The sequence below is a fragment of the Eleutherodactylus coqui genome, chromosome 2 (assembly GCF_035609145.1).
Source record: "Eleutherodactylus coqui strain aEleCoq1 chromosome 2, aEleCoq1.hap1, whole genome shotgun sequence".
Lineage (NCBI taxonomy): Eukaryota > Metazoa > Chordata > Amphibia > Anura > Eleutherodactylidae > Eleutherodactylus > Eleutherodactylus coqui.
In genome coordinates, this window is record NC_089838.1 from 298364978 (window position 1) to 298387459 (window position 22482).

At 46.6% G+C, this 22482-nt stretch overlaps 1 protein-coding gene across 2 annotated transcripts in view; it reads left to right on the top strand.

Annotated features, from left to right (window-relative positions):
• KAT6A (lysine acetyltransferase 6A) overlaps positions 1 to 22482 on the top strand; it is a 53608-nt gene that overhangs the window by 22552 nt on the left and 8574 nt on the right. For both annotated transcript variants that reach the window (XM_066593411.1, XM_066593412.1), the window contains exons 3-14: positions 4210 to 4318; positions 7250 to 7365; positions 7455 to 7536; positions 7655 to 7790; positions 7869 to 8158; positions 9467 to 9573; positions 12690 to 12805; positions 13592 to 13733; positions 15822 to 15983; positions 20497 to 20590; positions 20715 to 20946; positions 21050 to 21248. In XM_066593411.1, the coding sequence (XP_066449508.1) occupies positions 4210 to 4318; positions 7250 to 7365; positions 7455 to 7536; positions 7655 to 7790; positions 7869 to 8158; positions 9467 to 9573; positions 12690 to 12805; positions 13592 to 13733; positions 15822 to 15983; positions 20497 to 20590; positions 20715 to 20946; positions 21050 to 21248 (1785 nt within the window). The remainder of the gene's footprint in view (positions 1 to 4209; positions 4319 to 7249; positions 7366 to 7454; positions 7537 to 7654; positions 7791 to 7868; positions 8159 to 9466; positions 9574 to 12689; positions 12806 to 13591; positions 13734 to 15821; positions 15984 to 20496; positions 20591 to 20714; positions 20947 to 21049; positions 21249 to 22482) is intronic.

Sequence of the window (22482 nt, forward strand, 5' to 3'; positions counted from 1 at the left end):
GGAGAGTACCTAGAAGGTGAAGGAGGAGACTTCTAAGGCCATGCAAGCTCCTCTGGGAAATATGCAAATAAGGAGGATGGCATAATGCCTCTGCAGCGCCACCTATTGGATGGCAGCATTCCTGCAAGTCAATGTCAGAATCTGTAGACAAGGCTTATGAGACTGGGAATTGAAAACCAAGCCAGAATCCATACACAGACAGCTGTTTCGGGGGTTTGGTTTCTCAATTTTCCGTTCTCAGTCCTTGTTATAAGGCTTGTATAGAGAGTCTAACATTGACTTGCAGGAATGCTGCATTGCAATAGGCGGCGCTGTTGAGCTATTGTTCTCTCTTATTTGATCATAACTTTTGATGCGTCACACTCTCCTGTCAAAAGTTTGTAAAAGTGCCATTACTCTTTAAAATTGCATCTGTTTTGCTGCTACAGTATTACGCTGCACATTTTGCACCCCAAATCGGGCCAGAAAATCAGCATTATTTCCATTCCGGTGGATGTAGCCTCACCGGGTTGGCCGTTCATGCTTGCTCGGTAAGGGCTGATGCCCAGGTTCACAGATAAAACCCAACTTCCACCATCTGGTGTGTCTCCCGGTTTAGGGTAATGGACATCCGGTGGTTGGGGGACTGGATTGTAACCGCAGTGCTGCCCGTCACTGGATGTTATTGTCAGACGGGCGCTATCAGGGGTCTGGGCCAACTGCTGGGGTATAACTGGTTAATCTTCACAATGACTAGGGTAGTGGTTGGGCATTCACTGCCATTGCTCCGTTAGTCTCCGTGGGGCTGATGGACATAGGCGCTTCTACTTGGCTGTCTCTGACAGTCCCATTGAAAATGAATGGAGCGGCATGTTGTGGCCCTCGCTCCATTCAATCTCCTCCTTGCTGTGGGGTTGTGCAGTGAGGACTGGAGACACAAGACCCCCATTCTTGGGGTAGGTGGGTGTCTCAGGACTGATGTCTGCTGTGCGTATCTGTGCAGTAGTTTGGAAGAAACTTGTGTTGTTTTAGTAGCAACACCTAGAGGGCTAGTACAATCGCATGGCAAGGACTCCTTAATGACTTGGGGTATGCCAGGACGTGTCTGGCAGAACTGGTCTGCCGCCTCGCCAGCAGCGCTCACATCCGACGTCTGTAAGGCGCCGTCAGAACTTGTCACTTCATGTATCAAGGGATCAGCTTTATTTCCGCAGCGTTCTTTTTGAATTGCCCCACGTTCTTGAGCTGTGTGACGCTCCGTCCCCTCCGACCGCTCTTTCTAAAGGCCTATTTAGACACAACCGCTCTCTTCCGCACGCATCCGCAGTAGAGAAAAAAGAAGCCCCGGACAGGCATGCAGGGTCCTCGGCCGCCGGCGTGTGAATGAGCCCACAGGGACCACCTGTGCCTTTCCTGTAGGGCGGCGGGCGCACTTGTCAGCGTGTAGCTCCTATATGTCCACGGACCCTCCCTGGAGTATATAGTCTGGGTATACACGGATCGGCGTGTCTCGGCTGATAAACAAGCGTCTCGTGTTGCCGTAGCCCTGGCTCGGGTTCTCGCCTCTTCTCTCTGCAGATGGAGGACATCTGCTGCGGAGTGGTGACACTTACCCAGGGAGCGGGGGACAGCTGGGAGCCTTAAAGAGGCATTGTACCCACCCGGCTGCTAATGACCGCAGGCTGCAGCTCCTCTCCGGGCTCCTCTTCCTGATTGTTAGTCCTCGGCCGGCCTCTGTCCACCTGTTCCCAGCAGTTAACCCTTTCAGAATGGAGAAGCCGTGGACCTTGTACTATACCTGTATACCAATTATACCCGTATGATGCCATCCTGGTGGAGGCGGGCAGTCCCGTCTATTATATGGACAGATAGTGTGTGTTTATATACAATCTCCTGGATGACCTCCATTTAATTCTACACCCTCCTGTTTGCTGTGTTGCCAGGAGCTGGAGGTGATCTCCCTGCATCTCCTCTGTACTAACAGTCCAAAAATACCAAATACTAGGAAGCTTGGTTCCCTATGACAACACTTCCTGTCTGTGGTCTAATTTTAGCCTTGTCATGGTAATATTGTACGGATCAAAGTCCATCCATCCAACAGCGATGTTTTCACTTATGCGACGTTGTAAGGGGAAAAAAAATTGCGCCGTGCTCTTTCTGCAATGTGAGATTTCATTTTTTTTCATCGCCCGTGTTTCCCTATGGCGTCTCCTTTTTATCGCAAAGCACTAATGTGCGTTCTTAACATTACAAAGTCCTGTTGACTTTCACGCTAAAAAATCGCAGGAAACAACCCCACGAGAAAATCGCAAGTGCAGCTATGTTTTTGCGAGAAAAAGTAGCACTGATGCGCAGAAATCGCAGGACAAAGGCGCAATTTTTTATTTTTTTTTTATTTTTTTTTTTTTAATTTATTTATTTTTTGCAGCGGTGGTGGGTTTTGTGTTTTTTTTGTTTTTTTTTTGTCTCCTCGTGGCGATATCACGATTACCAGTGGGGAGGAACCCTTAGGGCTCATGTCCACGGGCAAAATAAGAATTAAAATCCGCAGCAGATTTTAACTCTTCTCCTGCCCGCGGATCCGCGCCCCATAGGGATGCATTGACCACCCGCGGGGTAGATATAAATACCCGCGGATGGTCAATAAAAGGGATTTTAAAAAAAATGGAGCATGAAAAAATCTGGACCATGCTCCATTTTCGTGCGGGAGACCTAAAATAGGAATTTAAAAGAATTTACCCATCCGGAGCGGGCCGGGAAGGTCTTCTCTTCCTCACGGCCGGATCTTTCTTGCTTCGGCTCGGCTGATGTGCCCGGCGCATGCGCGCGGCACGTCGACGACGTGACGAGTTCATCCGAAGGGCCGAAAAAGAAGATCTGGCCGTGAGAAGAGAAGACTTTCCCGAACCGCTACGGAAAGGTAAATTCTTTTAAATTCCTATTTTCAGCCCTCACTCCGCGGGGCAGGAGGGACCCGCTGCAGATTCTCCATGTAGAATCCGTAGCGGGCCTGATTTTCCCCGTGGACATGAGGCCGTAGGGAGCAGTAAAAAAAAAAAAAATCCCTACCAAAACTGCTGCATCTTACGATGGAACCGAACGCCCCCCGGTTGGCTATAAAGGGGTCCGCCCCGCTTCCGTTAAGCAATCCAGTGTTTTGTGCTGCTCTGTCTTGTCGGGGACTTGATGCCGTGAACCGAACTTTACGCTATCTGTAACGGGTCTGCCGGCAGGGGCGCAGTAAGACGTCACAGCTATTGTAATGGGAGGTAGTGGTGTTTTTGCAAGGGGACGTTACTTGGGAGCGGTGAGGTGACAATGTTGCATTTGCATGGGGCTTCACTTTTTGGTGCTCGCGATCATCTTTTGCAAATCCGTGATTTCTAAGTTGTCTTTTTCCAGCTGTTACAGAACTCCAGTCCCTTCAAAGAAATCGCAGAATACGTTGTTCCTCCATGTTACTCACTGCGGGCTTTCCACAGACCTCAAGTGGTACAAGAGGTTCCGAGGCAGCAGAGACACCCAGGAAGGTAGAAGTAATCTCTGTTCAGCCCTTCCTTTACAATACATCATACGTTTCAGCCACGCAGGGCCGTTACGGTACAAATGGGCATCTTGACGATGGCCGACACGTATGATGTGCTCTTTATAGGAAGAGAGGAGTCAAGCTTACTTAACTCCCTGGATGTCTCTGCTGCCTCGGAACCTCTTGTACCAAAACTATTAACTCCTAGCATGCTGTGATAGCTGCAGCCTGACCGCATTACATACGGATGCAATCTGGTTTAGTAGCGTTACAATACATATTGGAAGCATAGGGGCTGCATACACAAAACGGTTGGATATTTTTAATGAAAATTAACTTTTTTGAGATGGAATTAAACTATAAAAAGGCCCGGCTGTGATGGGGCTTCCATGCCAGTCGGTGTATACTCAACCCTTCATAGCCCTAGTGGTGCCTTGATGTGATGCCTGCCGGGTTACATATGCAGGTTATCACTAGAGTCTGACGCTCTCAGTTGGCTCGTTGTAGTATTTCCCCCGTATAAGTGCTGATTCTCATTTTTTTGCCACTTTTGAGTTTTTTTTTAAGCCCAAAACATGCTGAATTCTAAGCGACGTGTTGCCTGAGTACTCTGCATGCACTACATTGTAGTTCCGCTGTCTAAAAGCTTTTGTGTGTTGTACCCACATGAGGACTTACGGTTGTGTCCCTCTTGCCTCCTGCAGCCGGTCGCTGAGCCCATCCCAATATGCAGTTTTTGTCTGGGAACAAAGGAACATAATCGCGAAAAGAAACCAGAGGAACTCATATCATGTGCGGACTGCGGAAACAGCGGTAAGTCCGGCCTTCAGGGTGGGTGACTGTACTTTTGTGCCCTCGGGTATGTTCACACGACGGGTTCTATGGCTATTCTGCATGCCGATTTTTAGCCTTCTCAATGGGCAAAATCTGCGTGCGGAATTTCTGTTGTGTTTCTGCGTGACGTATCGGTCTGTGCGGAAACGCCGGAATTTCTGCGCCATTGATGGGGCTAAATCCATGTGCCGTTCCATGGCAGAGTAGCCACAGATTTCTGCCATAGTTCTGTAGGTGGAATCTGCCCCTGAGGGTACGTTCACAGGTTTGGTGCCAGTCCGCGGCATATTCCTATTGCAGACTTTAGCGCAGATCCACACCAATGGTGCAGAAGTTGACACTGATTTTGGTGCGGATTTGCCGCTGCGTTACCGTGTACCCCCTTCCTGACCTTTCACAAAGTCTGGTAGTCGTCCTGCTAATGTAGTTGCCTTCATCAAAATGAGTTCGGGTCCTAGATGTCAGATTGCCCCTCGGCTGCTCAAATGGGAGAACACTTGCTTCATGGCATGTTTTCCGTTGGTGAGGTCTGTCGCAGATCAACATCTTGAAGTCCTGTTGTTCTAAGTGCCTCTTTGGTGTAATATGCTTTCTTGCCACTAGATGGCTCACTGATCTAGGGAGTGAGGCGTCATTTTTTGCAAACTTACTGGAAAAAGACTTGACTCTTTGGGGAGAACAAGAAGTCACCGCTGTTTAACCCTGTAGTAGACTATTATTGAAGACTATTATATTCTAGGCTAGGGGGCAATTATAGAAAGAGCCGAGCATCTAAATTCACTCCCGTACAGCTGTATAGCGTGGCAGTGTCCGTGTAAACCTTCCCCTCTGTAGATGTGTTGTGGGGGAAGAACTGGCGAAACTGTAGATACAATAAATGCACAATTTAACGCTTTATCAAGGTGTTTCAGTCCTAAAGGACCAGACCTTAACAGGGTTGCCTGGGACTTTGGGCTTTTTTTCCCCCCCCTATTGATGAACTATCTACAGGACAGGTCATCAATAAGTGATCGGTGGGGGCCCGCTGCTCAGGAACCCTGTTGAGCAGCTCATTTGCAGTGCTGCTGTCTGCATGGAGAACACAGAAAGCAGATAGCGCTGTCTGTATTGCAGTGGCCTGGGTTGGTATTGCAGGCACAGCTCCCATTGAATTCAATGTGCCTGCAGTAACAAGCCTGGACCACTGCAATGTTGTCAGTGTTATTTGCTTTCAGCGCTGATCACCTTGATGATGGTAGCGCCGGGAATCATCTGATTGGCAGAGATCCCGAGCAACGGAAAACCAGCTGTTCATCTATTGCTGACCTTTCCTGTTCAATTGTAAACTGCTGGTGGTTTATTAGTACTAGAATGATGGGGGTCTGTCGCCTAGACTTCACGCCAATTTAGCTGTTTGCCATGCTGGTGCTCTCGTGCACTAAGCTGTTTTCTGCAGGAGCGGACAGCTCCAGTCCTTCTGCTGTGGCCCGGCTTGGTATTGCAAACTATGTTCTCATTTATTTCAGTGAAATCCTGGCTGCAATACTAAGGCCACTCTCACACATAGCGTCGGTGAAGCGCCACGATTTTACTGCCGTTTTCGGATGCAGGTTACGGAGTCCAACAGCGTTTTTTTTTTTTTTAACGCATCCCATCATGGTGATGGGTGATGAAGTGCGTTAAACAGCGCGAAAATGTGGCAAAATAGAGCAGACAGCGCTTGAAAATCACAGCGTTAGAAAACGCCGCATTCGAGTGCAGGTCTGCGAGGTCCCATTAAAATCAATAAGAGCGTTATGCCGCGGCGTTCAAAACACAGTGTTAAAAAACACAAGTGTTCCAGGTGGCCTAAGGCTGCTCTCACGTGCACTTTTTATCGTGGCGTTTTGACTGCTGTACTAATCGTGGTACACCACTCCCATTGATTTCAATAGGGCCGTGCAGACCTGCACTCAAACGCGGCTTATTTCAAGCGCAGTCTGCTCTATTTTCGCGCGTTAAGCGCTGTAGAATGCAGTAACTGCGTTCGAAAACGTAGATCAGAGTCCGAAACGCTGTGTTTTACCGACGCCATATGTGAGAGCGGCCTGAAGGCCCATTTACACATAACGATGATCGTTCAAAATTCGCTCGAACGACCGTTTCAGTGACCGTTTTAAGCGATCATCTTTGCATAACTAAGTAGCTAACTAGCTACTAAAGAGTTATGCAGGCGGAGCGGGATACTGCCGCTGTAGCTCATAGAACAAAGCAGCTATTTTGTATATGCAAACAGCTGCATTGTTCTCAGAGCTTTCAATTGGTGTCCCGCTGAGAACTGCCAGCTGGATACCAGCTGAAAGAATGCTATCAATACCCCCCACTGAGATATCAGCAAGCTGCGCTGATAAGGCTCATTGCTCATTTCTAGCTGGCTAGAAATGAGCGATAATCGTTGTCTAAATGAGCCTTAAGTCGTACAATCTCCAGTTACAGGGGAAAAACAACCCCCTGTTGTGACATAATCTGCTGGCAGCACTGATCTGGGTTCACGAATACCCAGCAGCCCTGCCATGCTAGCAAGCTCAGGGCCTTTAAAAATCCATTACCCTTTTAACCCCTTAATGATCACCCAGTACATTTTAAACATGTAGTACAGTTAGAAGGTAGTGAGATCGGTAATGGTCATATATCTTTGACATGTCAGTGTGCACAATATATACCTTCCAGCAGTATGATATACCCCTTCCATCATTGGGACCAGTTGGTCCAAGCTTGGCAGTATGCCCGTTGGCATCCCTCCTGTCTTAATGTCACAGGGTACAGTGTGCAAATTCCCAAAGTTTAAAGGAGAAGTTTGATCCTGTTTTTATACCCTCTTATTATTTAATAACCATTTATAAGATCTCGCTGGTATCTGAACTTTGTGTTTCTACCCCATCTCTTCGTTAGGTCACCCGTCCTGTCTCAAGTTCTCTCCAGAGCTTACAATACGTGTTAAATCCCTGCGCTGGCAGTGTATCGAATGCAAGACCTGCAGTTCGTGCCGGGATCAAGGCAAAAATGCTGTAAGTCCTTCTAGATGGTCAACAAGGGTTATAGTATGAAAAAGGGGAAGGAGGAGGATGAGGTCATGACTACTTTTTTTGTTTGTTAGGACAATATGCTATTCTGTGACTCCTGTGACCGAGGGTTTCACATGGAGTGCTGCGAACCGCCTCTTACCAGAATGCCGAAAGGTAAGTGCCTGCTCTCGGGGATGTGCAGAAGTAGCAGGTGCACCCGGGTCTTTTGCCACATAAGGCACCAGTATATTATTATTTCCTATGTCAGCCAACGTCTATTTTCCTGCCCCAGGCATGTGGATATGTCAGATCTGTCGACCTCGGAGGAAAGGTAGAAAGTTACTTCACAAGAAGGCCGCACAGATCCGCAGACGTTACACTAACCCCATTGGGCGCCCTAAGAATCGTTTAAAGAAGCAAAGTGCAACGTAAGTGTCCCGCCGCCGCAATCCGGAGGCAAAGAGGGTCGGACTTTGTAGACGTCACTGACCTCATTTGTGTTCTAGGACTAAAGTCCCCTTCGGAAAAGGCCGTGGTAACCAAGGCAGAGGACGGAAGCGCAAGTTGTCGTTGGGCACGTCCTCGTCGGAGGAGGAAGATGGCAGAAACTCTGATCCCTCGCACGGCTGCGGCAAGACCGTTCCTTTCAACAAGAAGACCAAAGGTCTGATCGATGGGCTGACCAAGTTCTTTACCCCCTCTCCCGACGGCCGCAAGGCACGAGCAGAGGCATTGGACTATTCCTTACAGCGTTCACGCAAGAGGGGGCCACGGAAATCTGGGCAGTCGGATTGGGGTAAGAAGCGTGGGTCATAATCTAGAACACGGCGGCTCGGTCACATCAGGTTTTGGTTTTCCATTTTGAACAGTTTTTTGTTTTCATTTTTTTTAAGTTGAACGGATATTAAAACAGATTCTTTTTCAAACTGATTAAAAAATAAATAAAAAAAGAGTTTCTCAACCCCACGAGATAAAACCCCCGTCCCTTTCTCATCTCCACCCTCCTTCTAATCAGACTACTCTTCCTTTCGCTTCATCCTTAGGCCGGCTGTCCACGGGCGTAGCGATATACTGCCGTGGGGGGCATTATGTCACCGCGATGAACTTATCATTATGATGGGTTCATCGCCGAAAATCGCGGCATGCTGCAATTTTTATACGTGAGCGGAAGCTTGTCACGATTTTCCGCTCATGTACATTGGCCTGCGCTTTCCTTAGTTATCCTATGGGAAGCATTCCTCGCGTGTCCCGCATGCGGATTATTGCCGCGGGTAACGCAGTGAAATATCGCCTGTGGACAGGAGGCCTTAAGTAGGTCGGCCCTCGCCAGGCCATCTTTGAATTTGTAAATTCTGTGATGTAGAAGTTCATACATGATCGAAGAGTTCTTATCATTCAGAACAACATATATGGAATGGTCCTTTACCTAATTCTGTATACTATTTGTTGTTCTATCCACTATATATTGTCAATAGCTTGTCTTACAAAGCTGCGGAGAGCTGGCTTTACTGTCAGCAAATCGCGACACCACCTATCTTGGGCGTGCCCTCGCATCACCTGTTTCCAGTGTGACCGGCAGCGGCATCGCACCACGTGCTAGACGCACACTATGCAATACGAGGTTTCCCCATTGAAGACAAGGTGATGCTAATATAAAACCGCTTTGCATCTGTGGGAAAATCGCATGTTGGCAAGTGTGATATTGGGCCAAAATTCCCAACCGGATATCATGCTTGTCCGTGTGAAGTTAGCCTACGGGCTCCATCACCCGGCGATCACAATATCTCCGCAAGACAATATTGCAATTGCGTTCACGCGATTTTTGGGTGTCGTCCATGCTCTTTCCTGAGAAGAATAATATCGCATCGTTGCCGCCCTGTGAAGGCAGCCTGAGGGGAAGCGTTAGGGGCATCTCGTCTGCTCTTTGGAATACCCCTCTAAAGCTGAACCGGTTTTTGTTCTGTTTTGCGATTTCTCTGATGGAAATACAAAGCGGAAATCAAAACCTGTGATCTGAACTTAGTCAAAGTCCTGACCAGACTGACGGCGGGCCTCCCGGGTACCGGCTGCTCTCTAAAGTTAGATCTTCTTTTTTTATTAACAGACAATCATGACGGTTGGGATATCAAAGGGGACGGGGACGACCGTTCAGGAATGGTTTCCGAAAAAGAACTTGAACTCTTTGAAGACATCCAGCAGCAGGCACTGCAGGTAAGGCCTTAGAAGTGGTTGTCCCCTCCTGTGATGTGCGCTGTACTGCCGCCTACGGGTAGGACGACACATTACGCTGCATGCTTTCTAGGATCACTTTCCCATTATCCCTCTCCATTTCCCTTATGTTGTTAGGTGTGGGTGTGTTAGCTGTGGACAAGTGGTTTTAATTTTTTGACCTTTTTTGATTCATTCCTCGTCACTTATATAGCGGCAGCCTATTCCATAGTGCTGTTCGGAGCTCACAATCTTAACTTCCCAGTCTCCCACACATAGACTTCAAGCTCCAGATCTCCAAATAGAACGCCCGTTGATGTGTTGGTAAACTTTAGCTCGTGGAAGAATCACTCACTGGCGCTCCGATGTGTTCCTCTGGTCATATTTGAACCGTGCACCCCAGTGCTAAACGCAGAGCCGCCATATGCAGATACGCTCTTGTGTGTTGGCACCCTTTTGCTGTGGATGGTAACACATTGAGGATGCGGCCATTCTTGTTTCCTACTTCTAGTTTTTGTTTCTTTTTTCTCTTGCAGGGTTCACCGCTCGCGATAGTGGTATTTTAATAGTTCAAACTTTTACAGCCGCAGTGATACGCAATATGTGTGTGTCTTGGGGAAGGGGTGTTTTTTTCTTACTCCCCCCTTCCTTACTAGGAGAACTAGTAACTGTATTTCTGCAGGCATTCTATTAAGACCTGCCACAAGGCCAATAGGCAAACTTTCATGGCAGCCCTGGGGGGTACCTTCACGAGGCTCCGTACTACCATAACGTACAAACGACTGCCAGCAGCCGTTCAGGTGACAGGACTTGCCTCCCTCTGTCGGGCCACATTAAATGCTGTCAGAATTGATGGTGGCCTCAAATGCTTAACGGCCGCAGTCATCTTCTATCATGATTAGGGGTCGAAGACAGCCGACGCTCTCTGCATATAGAATGGCTTTGCTCCTGAGCCCACCCCATACAAACCCTGTGTACATCTAACATAGATGTACCTCATAGGCTGCTAAAGAGTTGGAGTAACTGCGCTTTATTTTTATGTATATTTTACTTACAAAACACCTATATCCGAAGACTATGGTAAGAAACTTGTCTTCACCTCACTGCATAAAGTAAGAGGGCGCTTTAGCTGTGCAGACACAGGTCTTTCCAAATAGCAAACCGGTTCATTAGTTCATCTTTGCATTTTATTTACTTTCAGTTTTCCTGTGCCCCTAATCTGCCCCACCACCGAGTGTTTTATTAATCTTCAGCACGCTCATGCCGCTGTGCCCGGTGGTGCACTGTGTCAGGAGAAGCTGTTCTGTGCTGCAGACAGCTTTTCCCCTCACAGCGCGCACCCGCTCCCCACCGGATTCGATGCTCTGTCAGGAACTCCATGCACTGGCTGTACAGTAATCTATGTCAGAAGCCGATGCACGGAGTCCATGACCGGACATTAGTTTTGGCAAGGAGAAGCAGTCCACAGCATAGAACGGCTTCTCCTGACACAGCGCATTGCCGGGTACAGCGACGGGAGAGGGACAGGCATTAATAAAATACCCGTAGTGGTGGACAGATTGGCTAAAAAGTAAATGAAATAAAATAGATGCATTAATAAATTAGGATTAGATTTGCACTGTATATGGGAAGGCTGTCATAGAGATAATAGTGCAGACGTAGCTGGAGCGCCCTCTTCTGTTATGCAGTGAGGTCAGACGGATTTCTCCTATCTGATAGTGGAAGAGGGGTTTTGTAAGTAAAATGTACAGAATAAGCTGATAAGACCTATTGCAGAGAGTAATATTTCTTTAAAGTGCTATTGGCAGCCCCCGGGAATCCAGCTCCTCCCTGCAGTTATGGCGCTGGAGGATGGATGCATTCGTACGTGGTGGGGAAATCTGCCATGGACACATCCCCACTAACCCGCCTGTCATGTTCGCCGATATCTATGTGGGTTTGCAGCAGAACTGCTGTGGGTTTTACATTTTACAAACGCACAACAATTAAGCGGCAAATCCGCATCAACATTTGCATGCAAGATGTGCAGAAAAGTCAACCTAGACAGATCCAAAAGGGAAAACGCCGTCCCTTACCCCTGGAGCTTCACCAGTCCTTCCAAAAGCCTGCAATAGCCGTACCCACTTGGCAGTTCTATCAGTAGCCACCCAGCAGTCTGTATAGGTTAAATGATCAGGGTTGGTGCAGCTCTGCTGGTAGATGCATTGCGCGGCACCTCGGCCCCATTCCAGCCAATCGGAATAGTAGATCCTTTTTATAAGGGAAGCGTATACCGGATAGGATCCCACTACAATATAAAATGATCAGTTTTGAGGTTTGTGCGATGTACTTTCCATTACTTTAATTTACATTAGTTTGTCCTAAAACACACCAGCTGTTCCTTTTTTTTTTATCTTGTGTGTTGCCCCACTTTCAGAGTTGGCACACTTTTTGCGTAGCTCTCAGCATGGCAGGTTGTCCTCGGGACACTTGGTCACTCTCCTGGCATCCAGTTGGTTAACAGAAGTGTCCCTGCGGCTGATCACAGCTGTGACTATACCCACAGGAGAACGGAGTGCTGCTGTCACCTAGGCACAGGATGGGAGGGAGCGGGGAGGAGAGTGCCCAGGGAAAGGAGAGAGACAAACAAGTGCAAGGATCAAAAGCACTAAAAAGGGGAGGGGAGCGAAAGCACCTTAGGTGCCCTCCAGCCTACGTCCACATATTACAGAGCAATGTGCAAGCAGCTCTACTGGAGTCCTGGCACCACATTGACCCTGGGCATTCAGCTGGAGGAAGGTCTGGGCAGAGAAGTCAGTACCCAGCCTGACATCACTCAGGTTAGTGAAGTCATCGCCTCCTCTCACTCCTGACATGTAAATTGCAAGCCAAGGTAATCGAGCGGAGTACTGAATCCATTACTTTACTTTCTCTTACCTGCAAACATTTGCAATGATCAACCATTTCTCCATCTGCCTTACAGCCGGTCAGTATAAGGCAGACGTCCAAAGAGGCTTCGCGTTCTCTACAGGTTTTACATAACTGGGCATTGGGGACATGCTAAACTTTCTTAAGTATGTAATTGTGCCTTGAGCTTTTCTTTTAGTCCTTGACTTGGAATTCTCTGGTTTCTTTTGCAGAAAGTTGGTGTCAACGGCCCCCCGGACCCGCAGGTTCGCTGCCCGTCGGTCATTGAATTTGGAAAATATGAAATTCAGACATGGTACTCTTCCCCGTATCCACAGGAGTACACAAGGTGAGCGCAGCTTAGAAGTGCTGATGGGGCCTGCCTCCAGGAATGAGCTTTCCCTCTTTCTGTGGTACTAGGACTAATTGAACCTTTTTCTAGTAGAAGAGTTATACTTTGGTTAGTGGATAAAATTTTAAAGATGCTTAACAGACAAGTACTATTGATAAACTATCCTCAGGATGGATCGGTCATCAGTAGTTGAACGGCTGGGGTCCACCGCTTGAGTCCCCAGCTGATCAGGTTCCCACAGGGCTATGGAGTGGATGCTCCGACTCCTTTGTAGTGGCCAGTGCTTGTAATTGCAGGCACAGTTCTAATTGATTTCACTGAGCGCTTTGCTCACCACTACACAGAGTTTGGAGTTAACTGCTTCCATTCCGTACCCCTGTGGGTTGTGACGCTGACACTGTAATTACGAGCACCAGTCACTACATGGGTTAGAACCAACTGGTTCTGCTCAGTACCCCTGTGTGTTGTGCCGCTGACAGCAGGCGCCTGCTCAATTATATACACGAGATCTTAAAGGGTGCAAAATATACGTACGAGAGGGTAGATTTATGTAAATTTTCTTTTGTAAAAAAAAAAAAGACCTGTTCTGTTTGCCCCTAGCAACCAATCAGAGCACAGCTTTCATGTTACTAGAGCAGGATACAAAATGAAAGCAGTGCTGTGATTGGTTGCTAGGGGCAACCAAGAGTTTTTCTTTTAATCCGTTCTAGAAATCTCCTATATATACAACTGTGTTTCATATGCTGTATATCACCACTCTCATCATCCCCGTTACTCTTTCAGGCTTCCCAAGTTGTACCTATGTGAATTTTGCCTCCGTTACATGAAAAGTCAAACCATGCTACAGCAGCACAAGAAAAAATGTGGCTGGTTCCATCCGCCTGCCAACGAAATCTACCGCAAGGACAACCTCTCCGTCTTTGAGGTGAGTGGCGCTGCGGTCCCACATCCTGTTCTCTGTAGCAGTCTCTTCTGCTCTATATCTCTTCACTGTTTTTATGGGTCTCACGTTTGCTCACCTTTTTCAAGCCTATCTAAATGGAAGGGCCGCAGGCGCTGTGCGCGCTCTCTGTAGTAAATAGTTTTATCCTTAGGTCACCCATGTGTGATCTGTGATGGGTCTTTTTCTCGGGAAACCCTTTTTAAATGATGATAAAAGCTATGGTTGGTGTCTGGGCAACAAAGACGCTTTTAGCAGAAGGAGCCGCTGTAAAGGCCCGGGCTACACGGCTTTATTCATAAGTCACTTTTGTGTTGTGTTTACAGCAATTTTCTGCAATGTGTGAAAACACATTCTAGTTCCTAAAGCAGCTTTCCTCCCCTCGGATCATTGGGCTGAATGCTCATTTCTGTGACACCTATGGGTGAATGCAGACGGCCGGGTCGGATTCTCGACTGCGAGAATTCTCATAGCTGGATGCGACCCATGCCCCTGCAGTGATCCGTGGCTTACCTGCCTGGCATCTTTGCTCTGCGGACGTGTCGGCTGGCACACAGCCGCACATGCGCAGCGCAGAGCTGGCGCATCAGCGATGACGCTCTGTGAGGCTCGCACTGAAATAAGACGGCAGAAATTCTGCGTGAAATCTGGCCATGGAATTTCCGCCCGTGTGCATTCAGTTTATTTCTCCTGATTCCCCCATATATATGCAGGCTGGGCTTGGGTGAGCATCCATGTGTTCTCAGTAGGGAGAAGGGCCGGTAGACATCTCTGGCGCGGTCTTTTCTCCCTTAAGAACAAAGGATCGGACCTGTTGAAATCCACCATTCCTGATCCTTCTTTCTATCGACCTCTGCTGTTCGCTAAATCTGGATACCACCATACACATTAGACGGCTGGTGGGCTTGGCCAATATTCATCTGATGTGTATGGTCAGCTTTAGGCATGGATACCAATTAGATATGCCACATGAATTTTTAATGACAGGCGCCCATAACATAACAAAACCAGCACTACTTACCTGCCCTGGTGATCCAGTACTGTAGCGACGATATCCTTCCAGCGTTTGCTGTGGAACGGCTCTCACCTGATCACGGCAGCCATTCAGTGACCACAGCGGTCAGGTGCCTTTCTGCTGGCATCGTGGCTCTCAGCATCTGAGTGGTGATGCCGGGAGAACGGTTGATAGCTGTAGCTGTTCCACGACAAACCCTGGGAGGACCGCGCTGAATCCCTGGGGCAGAGGACGGTTAGTACCACTAGTTTGTGTTTGTTTTAACTCATGTGCCTGCCATTAAAAGAAAACATTAAAGGGTTTGTCCATTTATGAGGATTCCTTCCCGCACACAATGCACCTGATGTCTGAAGACGCATACGCCTCTTTGTACATTAGGCACATCTCAGCACCTACACACAAATCTATGCCAGGCTGGAGCTGGAGTAGATTTCTGGTATGATTTATGCCAGTTTCAGACTTCAATTCTATATAAATGTGCCGACAGCTGCACCCCCTCCAAAAGGCCTCATTAACTTTCTTAAAAGTGGCGTTGCAAACTTCTTGAGCAAGCTGGGCCATAGTTTGCAACGCTTACATGCCCTTTTTTAAAATGCCCCATGTTTCTTTAGGGTCCTTGCTCTGTCGCCATGCTGTGCATTTAATAGATGTAGCACAACGTATTACCATCATCTTCGGACTTTTCTGTAACTTATTTGAGTAGGCATTGCTTTGCCTGGGGAGCGTTCACACATACTGATTTGCTTGCAGATTTCATAGATTTGTGGATCTTCAGCAAATCGGGGACATGTGAACACATCCTTAAAAGCATTGAGAAACCCTGTTGGCCCAGGGCACAGTGGGCAATTTGAGTTTCTTTTTTCTTTCCTGAAGCAGTGCCCCTCTTACCCCGGGGCCATGTTGAAGATGGCATTGCAACGCCTCTCCAATGATTGCAGTGTAATTCGAACACTGCTTTAGTTTCGGAGTCCTGATGTTGCCAGAAGGACAGTTGAGCTGCTACATTGTGAGCGCGGCTGCTTCCCCCTTGTTACACATTTTGTTCTTTGTGCCTTCAGGTGGACGGAAAAGTGAGCACCATCTACTGCCAAAATCTCTGCCTTCTGGCCAAGCTCTTCCTGGACCACAAGACCCTTTACTATGACGTGGAGCCCTTCCTCTTCTATGTGCTAACGCAGAACGATGCTAAAGGATGTCATCTGGTCGGCTATTTCTCCAAGGTGAGTTGTAGCTGTGACTCGGCTGATCGGAGGAGTAGGTGCCACCACATTGTGGCTGCCTCTTCCCGATGCCAACCTGCTTGTGTCACCGTGACCTTCTTACATGATATGCTGCAGACCACACCTAGAGCCTTCATCCGTGCGCTTCTGGAAGAGGTCACTGATGACTCCGGCCACGTCCGCAGCATTGTTTTATGGAAATGGACTATTTTTAGAGGAAAGTTACCGCCATTGTGTTTTGTCTTTTTATGTTGTCTTGCATATATGGTTCCTCTGAAGATGTTGGCAATGCCACAGGATATTATAGGGCAAGTTATTTATATCTATTCAGCAGTCTTTCAAGGATGGCTTGCTGTGAATTTAACCCCTCAGTGACGTGGCCTTTTTTTTTTTTTTTTTTTTTTTTTTTTTTGTTTTCATGGTTTTTCTTTCCCACTTTCAAAAAAAAATCACAACTTTTTACTTTTCCATTGACGGAGCTATTTGAGTTTCTTGTACCAAAATGTATTGCATTCCTCCATCTGGGGGGCGGAAGGGGGTAGGTCGACTTGTTTCTCTGATGTACACACCGTGGCAAAAATGGCATAACTTTATTTTGTAGGTCAGTACGATTACCTAATTTATTTATTTATTTATTTATTTATTTATTTATTTATTTTATGCTATACTACTTAAAAAAAAAAAATAATAATCTTTGGGGGGGGAAGAAAAAAAAATTCCCATGCCATCTTCATCCATGACTTTATTTTTCTATCAATATAGCTGTGTGGGAGTTTTTGTTTTTTTTTTTGTTTTTTTTTTTTCTGGGTTGTCATGTGGTTTTTTTCTTTGGTACAATTTTAGAGTACATACAGCTTTTTGGTCCCTTTTTATCACATTATTTCTTGGCGATGGAGTGAATATTGTTGTTTTTTTTGTGTGACTACAGCATTCATTGCACGGAATAAATAATGCCTTTCATAGATTGGACTGTTAGAGAAGCAATGGTACCAAACTCTTTCACTTTTAACTTTTTTTTTTTTTTTTTAATTCTTTGGGAACTTCAATTTGCAATTGTTTGGCTTATACCAAATACAGCAATACATTAGTACTGCAGTATATGGTGGTTCTTCCCCGGGAAGCAATGGGATGAAACTGGAAGGGAGGAGACACAAATTAGATATTAGAAAACGCTTTCTGACAGTGAGGGTGATCAATTAGTGGAACAGGTTGCCACGGGAGGTGGTGAGTTCTCCTTCAATGAAAGTGTTCAAACATAGGCTGGGCAGACACCTGTCTGGGATGATTTAGTGAATCCTGCTCTGAGCATGGGGTTGGACAAGATGACCCTGGAGGTCCCTTCCAACTCTACTATTCTAGGATTCTATTAGGACAGGCCTAACTGTTAATGTTGTCTTACTATCTCATCTTTGGGATCCTTAAACGGCGGTTGAGATATTTAAAGGGTTAACAGCCGCTGGGTGTCATCTCTCAGGCGGCCTACACTGGCTATGTATGAAGCGGGGTCAGCTCCGGATCCCACCTCCTCATACAATCCCCAGGCACCGAGGATGTAAATATACATCCTGGGGCATCAAACTGTTTAAATGCACATCTGTAGCAGACTTGAGTTTGTCACTTGGCACAGCTAACCGTGAAGGAACGGTTTGTTTTTGTTGGTTCTTGCATAGGACTGCTGCGTTATATTTGACTGTATTAGATGGTGATTTATACCTCGCAGAGAGGAAGCTGTAGAAAAATACTAGTCTGCAGACTCTTTTGAGTCGGTTAAAAAAAAAAAGTTCCTGCATTATCTGTGATTCCTCGCGGTGCAGTAATAGTCGCCGTGAATACGCCACGTTTTTTTCCGTGACTCTGACAATGATGACCTTTCCATTGGACGGTTCCGAACCCTGCGAGGTGAAGGGGCTGGAGAGCGGCACATTGCTGTCTGGTACTGCAGTACAGCCCCATTCATTTACTCCTACGATTGCCAGGGCTGATCAAGTAATTCGCAATCCTAAGGACGGGGGGCTTTAATGTTTTAGGCTTGCTAAACCCGAGAATGTCGATCCTAAGTCCTCGTCTGCACAATTGCAGTTTTGTAATGTTTTGGGCAGACGCGTTCCCTGAGGTCCTCAGAATGGGATTTCTGCAAGTGCTGATGACACAACCCTGCAATAGGCTTCTCTGTGTTTAAACGGAACATTAATAATTGCTCCTGTCATAGTAGTCTAAAATAGCTTCTCCGGATGAGACTGTGAATGGTAGTGGCGTTCTTCTAAACGGCCGCCTTCTTCTTCACTGCCCCGTCCATTGAGTTTTCAGAATAAGAAATGGACGCTCCTCGATGCAAAGCTTAATCAAAAGTCTGATTGGGTTTTTTTTTTCTCTGTTCTGAGACCCAACCAAACTTACGGCATGTCCAAGGAGGAAGTTGCTCATACAGCAATTGTTTATACTTGGCTGGAGAGCATTTTTGGAAATGGTTAACACATAGCAGTAACTAATGGAGTACTGGCTAAGGATGGACGGGGAAGGCCTGCGCCTGTTGGGAAACCCTAGAGGTTGTATCGCTGGTGGTTTAGGGGGTTATTTTAACCAATGAGGTTTATAGAGTACAAGTCAGCCAATGGCGGTGACAGAGGATACTCTATTATGTAGACCAGAGGTCCCCAACTCCGGTCCTCAGGGACCACCAACAGGTCATGTTTTCAGGATATCCTATGGTAAGAACCCCTCAATGTCTGAGGCACCGACAATAATTACATCACCTGTGTAATGCTGAGGAAATCCTGAAAACATGACCTGTTGGGGGTCCTGAGGACTGGAGTTGGGGAACACTGATGTAGACGGGATGCAGCGGTTTGCTCCAATAGAGTATAACAGTGCCATGTTTGGTGGGGGTCAGCCTCTAAGCCTCAGAATGCATTTACACATTGTTGTTTTTACCATGTGAGTTTTGTGCATTGCAAGACAGGCAAAAATAGAACTCGTTATTTTAAATAGGGCGATTGACATGTCCAATTCCCTTTTTTTTTTTTTCTCTTGAACTAATGCTGTGAGTGAGGAAAAATTGCAGCATGTCCTATTTTGGGGCGAAATCGGCAATTTTTTTTTTCAATGGACCTGCAAAAACAGCATCACACTTACGGGCCATGTGATGTGCATGCCAGTGCCATGCGTATTTTTTTTCTTTTTTAACACTATTGAAACAGAAATAATTGGGCACCTGATCAAGAATCATAAGTAGTATTTATTTCCATGTGTTACTACTTAGTGGGGCTCCTTTGACCCTAATGACATTAGGTACTCTCCGTTGTATACTTTCTTCTAACGTCTGGTACGCTTTAGCTGGTATTTCCCTCCATTCATCCTGTAAATGGCTAATGAGATTTCTCAAAGAGGATGGATGCTGTTCATATTTCCTGACCGGATGTTCAGGTTGGGACTCTTTGCAGCCGGTCCAATCATGAAACATCCATATCCTCAAACCAACGTAAAACTGCATTGGATGTGTGACAAGGGGGCGTTGTCTTGTTGGAAGTATGGCCGACCATTCCCAGAGTATTACCACATTGTCAGCAGCACATTATTGTCTAGAATGTCAGGGTACACCTTCGTGTTAATGGTTCTAGTCACTACAACCAACGAACAGAGACTATAACGCAACCTCCACCTTAGACCCCATTTACACTGACAGGTAATCGCTAAAGTCGCTCAAACGACAGTTTGAGTGATAGTTTTGAGCGATCATCTTTGCATAGTCTATAGTAGCCACTTAAGAGCTATGCAGGCAGAGCGGGACACCGCCGCTATTGCTCCTTGAATAATACAGCTGTTCTGCATAAGCAAACAGCTGCATTGTTCACCGGGCTTACAGCTCGCATCCCGCTGTGAACTACCAGCGGGACACGAGCTAAAAGAATCTTATGAGCGCTGCCAACTGTGATAACAGCCTGCACTGCCGATGAGAGTTCATCGCTCAATTCAAGAAAACTAGAATAGAGCGAGGAACGAATCGTGCACGAAAACTGCATGATGTCCGTGCATTTAGATGCAACGGTTATCGCTCAAAAGACTGCTTTGAGCGAATTTTGAATTGGGCCTTTACTTGAAGGGCTTTACGGTAACAAAATGGAAAATAGCCACAAGTTGTACGTTTTTATATGCTGCTCTTCGTCTGGTGCAGTCGACGATCTGTCACTCTTTTTTTACATTCATTGCTTTTGTCAGACGTTTGCAGGATGAATGGAGGGTAAGTACCAACTGAGGAGTATAGGATGTTTGCAGGAAGTTTGCCACAGAGTTTTCTCTGCCATTAGGGCCAAAGGAGCCCCACTAAGTAGTAGCATATGGAAATAACTACTACATGCTGAAGTATTACTTGTGGTAGGCTAGTGTGTATATACACAACCACCTTTTAGTATGGGGAGTATGCATTGTTAGGGGGTGTTTCTGGGGTCTACGTTTGTGCAGGGAAGGTCTGGACGCTGCCCGCTGTAACATTGCTTTGTCCCTCTTATTTTCTCAGGAGAAGCACTGCCAGCAGAAGTACAACGTGTCCTGCATCATGATCCTTCCCCAATACCAGAGAAAAGGATACGGCCGCTTCCTCATAGACTTCAGTAAGAAGTGACAATAGCATGCTCTTATGGAGGGGTGATGCAGCAGTGGCCAGCAGGGTCATTAACAGGAGTATGGCTGCTTCTTCCTCATCAGTCTCATGTCTGTATTTGTTGAACTTTTTAGGTTACCTTCTGTCTAAACGGGAAGGCCAAGCCGGATCCCCAGAGAAGCCACTGTCTGATCTGGGCCGCCTGTCGTACATGGCGTATTGGAAAAGCGTGGTGCTAGAGTGTTTGCATCAAAACCAGGAACGGCAGCTGAGCATCAATAAACTCACTAAACTGACCGGCATCTGTCCTCAGGACATTGCGGCCACCCTGCAGCAGTTACACATGCTGGAATGGCGAGGGGACCGGTAATATTTGGCATTCTCTTTCCATTTGTAATAAACATGTGAGTTGTGCACATATTAATATAAAACTTTTTTTTTTGTTTTATTTTGTTTCTTCCGTGGATAGCGTTGTGCTGGTGCGACGAGAGCAGCAGATCCAGGCACACATGACCAAGCTAGAAGCCCGGCCTCGGCAAGTGGAAGTAGATCCGGAAGCTCTGAGGTGGACCCCAGTCATCGTCAGCAACTCTGTCGTGTCTGACGGTGAAGTGGAGTCTGAGGAGGAAGAAGAGGAAACGGAAAGGCAGCCAATCAAAGAGAGCAATGTAAGTCTCCATGTATGAATGCCATATGCTGAATAGTTGGACTCTGACTTCTGTTAAGTTGGGGATATAGTTTTGCTATTAGAGCTCAGTGGCATTCAAGTGCAAGCTACATCAGAAACCTGTCGGTTTCATAAAATGCACTTCCATGTACACAATATCTAGGTTTTAGGAAACTAGCATCTTTTGGAGTCAACGACTATCTAGGATACACCTTTATTGCACTACAGTTGTTAAAAGTTTTGAGACTGACACAAAATTGTGGTTTTCACAAAATTTGCTGCTTCTGTGCTTTTAGACCTTTTTAGTCCGATGTTTCTATGGTTACTGATGTACAATTATAAGTATTTCATAAATTTTTAACTTTGACAAATACGTCAAGTCTAGGCAGAGACTCAATATTTACGGTCATGCGCGCGCGCCCCCCCCTCCCCCCCCCCTTTTTTTTTTTATACTCGTCCCTGTCATTGGGGGACACAGCTAGACCAGGGACATAGCTCTTGCCACTAGGATGTGGACAATAAGCAAAGAAAGAGTTAGTTCCTCCTACCAGCTGTATCCCTCCTGCAGGCACCAAGTTAAATCTGTTTTAGCTTGGTGTCCGTAGGAGGCAGACCGGCTGCTCTGCAGGTCTTCTGTCTTTTCTTATTTTAGTGTGGTGGTCTTCATCTTTTCCTCTCTAGCTTGGCATCGGGGATGAGCTATCTATGCAGATTTAGCAGACATCACTGGAGGACTTGTGTCACGTTTGCCCATGTCATTATCAGACACCACGTCAATGTCAGTTCATATCTAAGATTGTTATCCAATATCAGTCAACCGATATCTTCATAGCCACACTATTACGACCGGTACCTGACAGCCCCTTCCCTTCTGCAGCGCAGGTTATCATATGCCTATTAAACTTGGATGGTACACTCTAAGGCACATCTTCTATACAGCCTCATAACCCGTCCTATCAGGGGGTATTTAGGTTGTGATTGATCCTGCTATTGGCAGTTCTTTGAGTATCTGCCTTCTTGCTCCACCTCAGTGAAACAGTTCTGGCTGGCAGATTGTCTTCAGGCTTTTTTTTTTTTTTTTTTGTCGAGGCTGTTCGCCAGTAGCATTGACCAAAAATCCCCCCATACAGTGCGGATCACTCTATGCCAGGTTCTCCCTAGGAAAAAAAAAAATTTACAGTACATGATGCGCTCTGAATTCAAGTCCAACTTCTCCTAGTTACTGGCAATCTTTT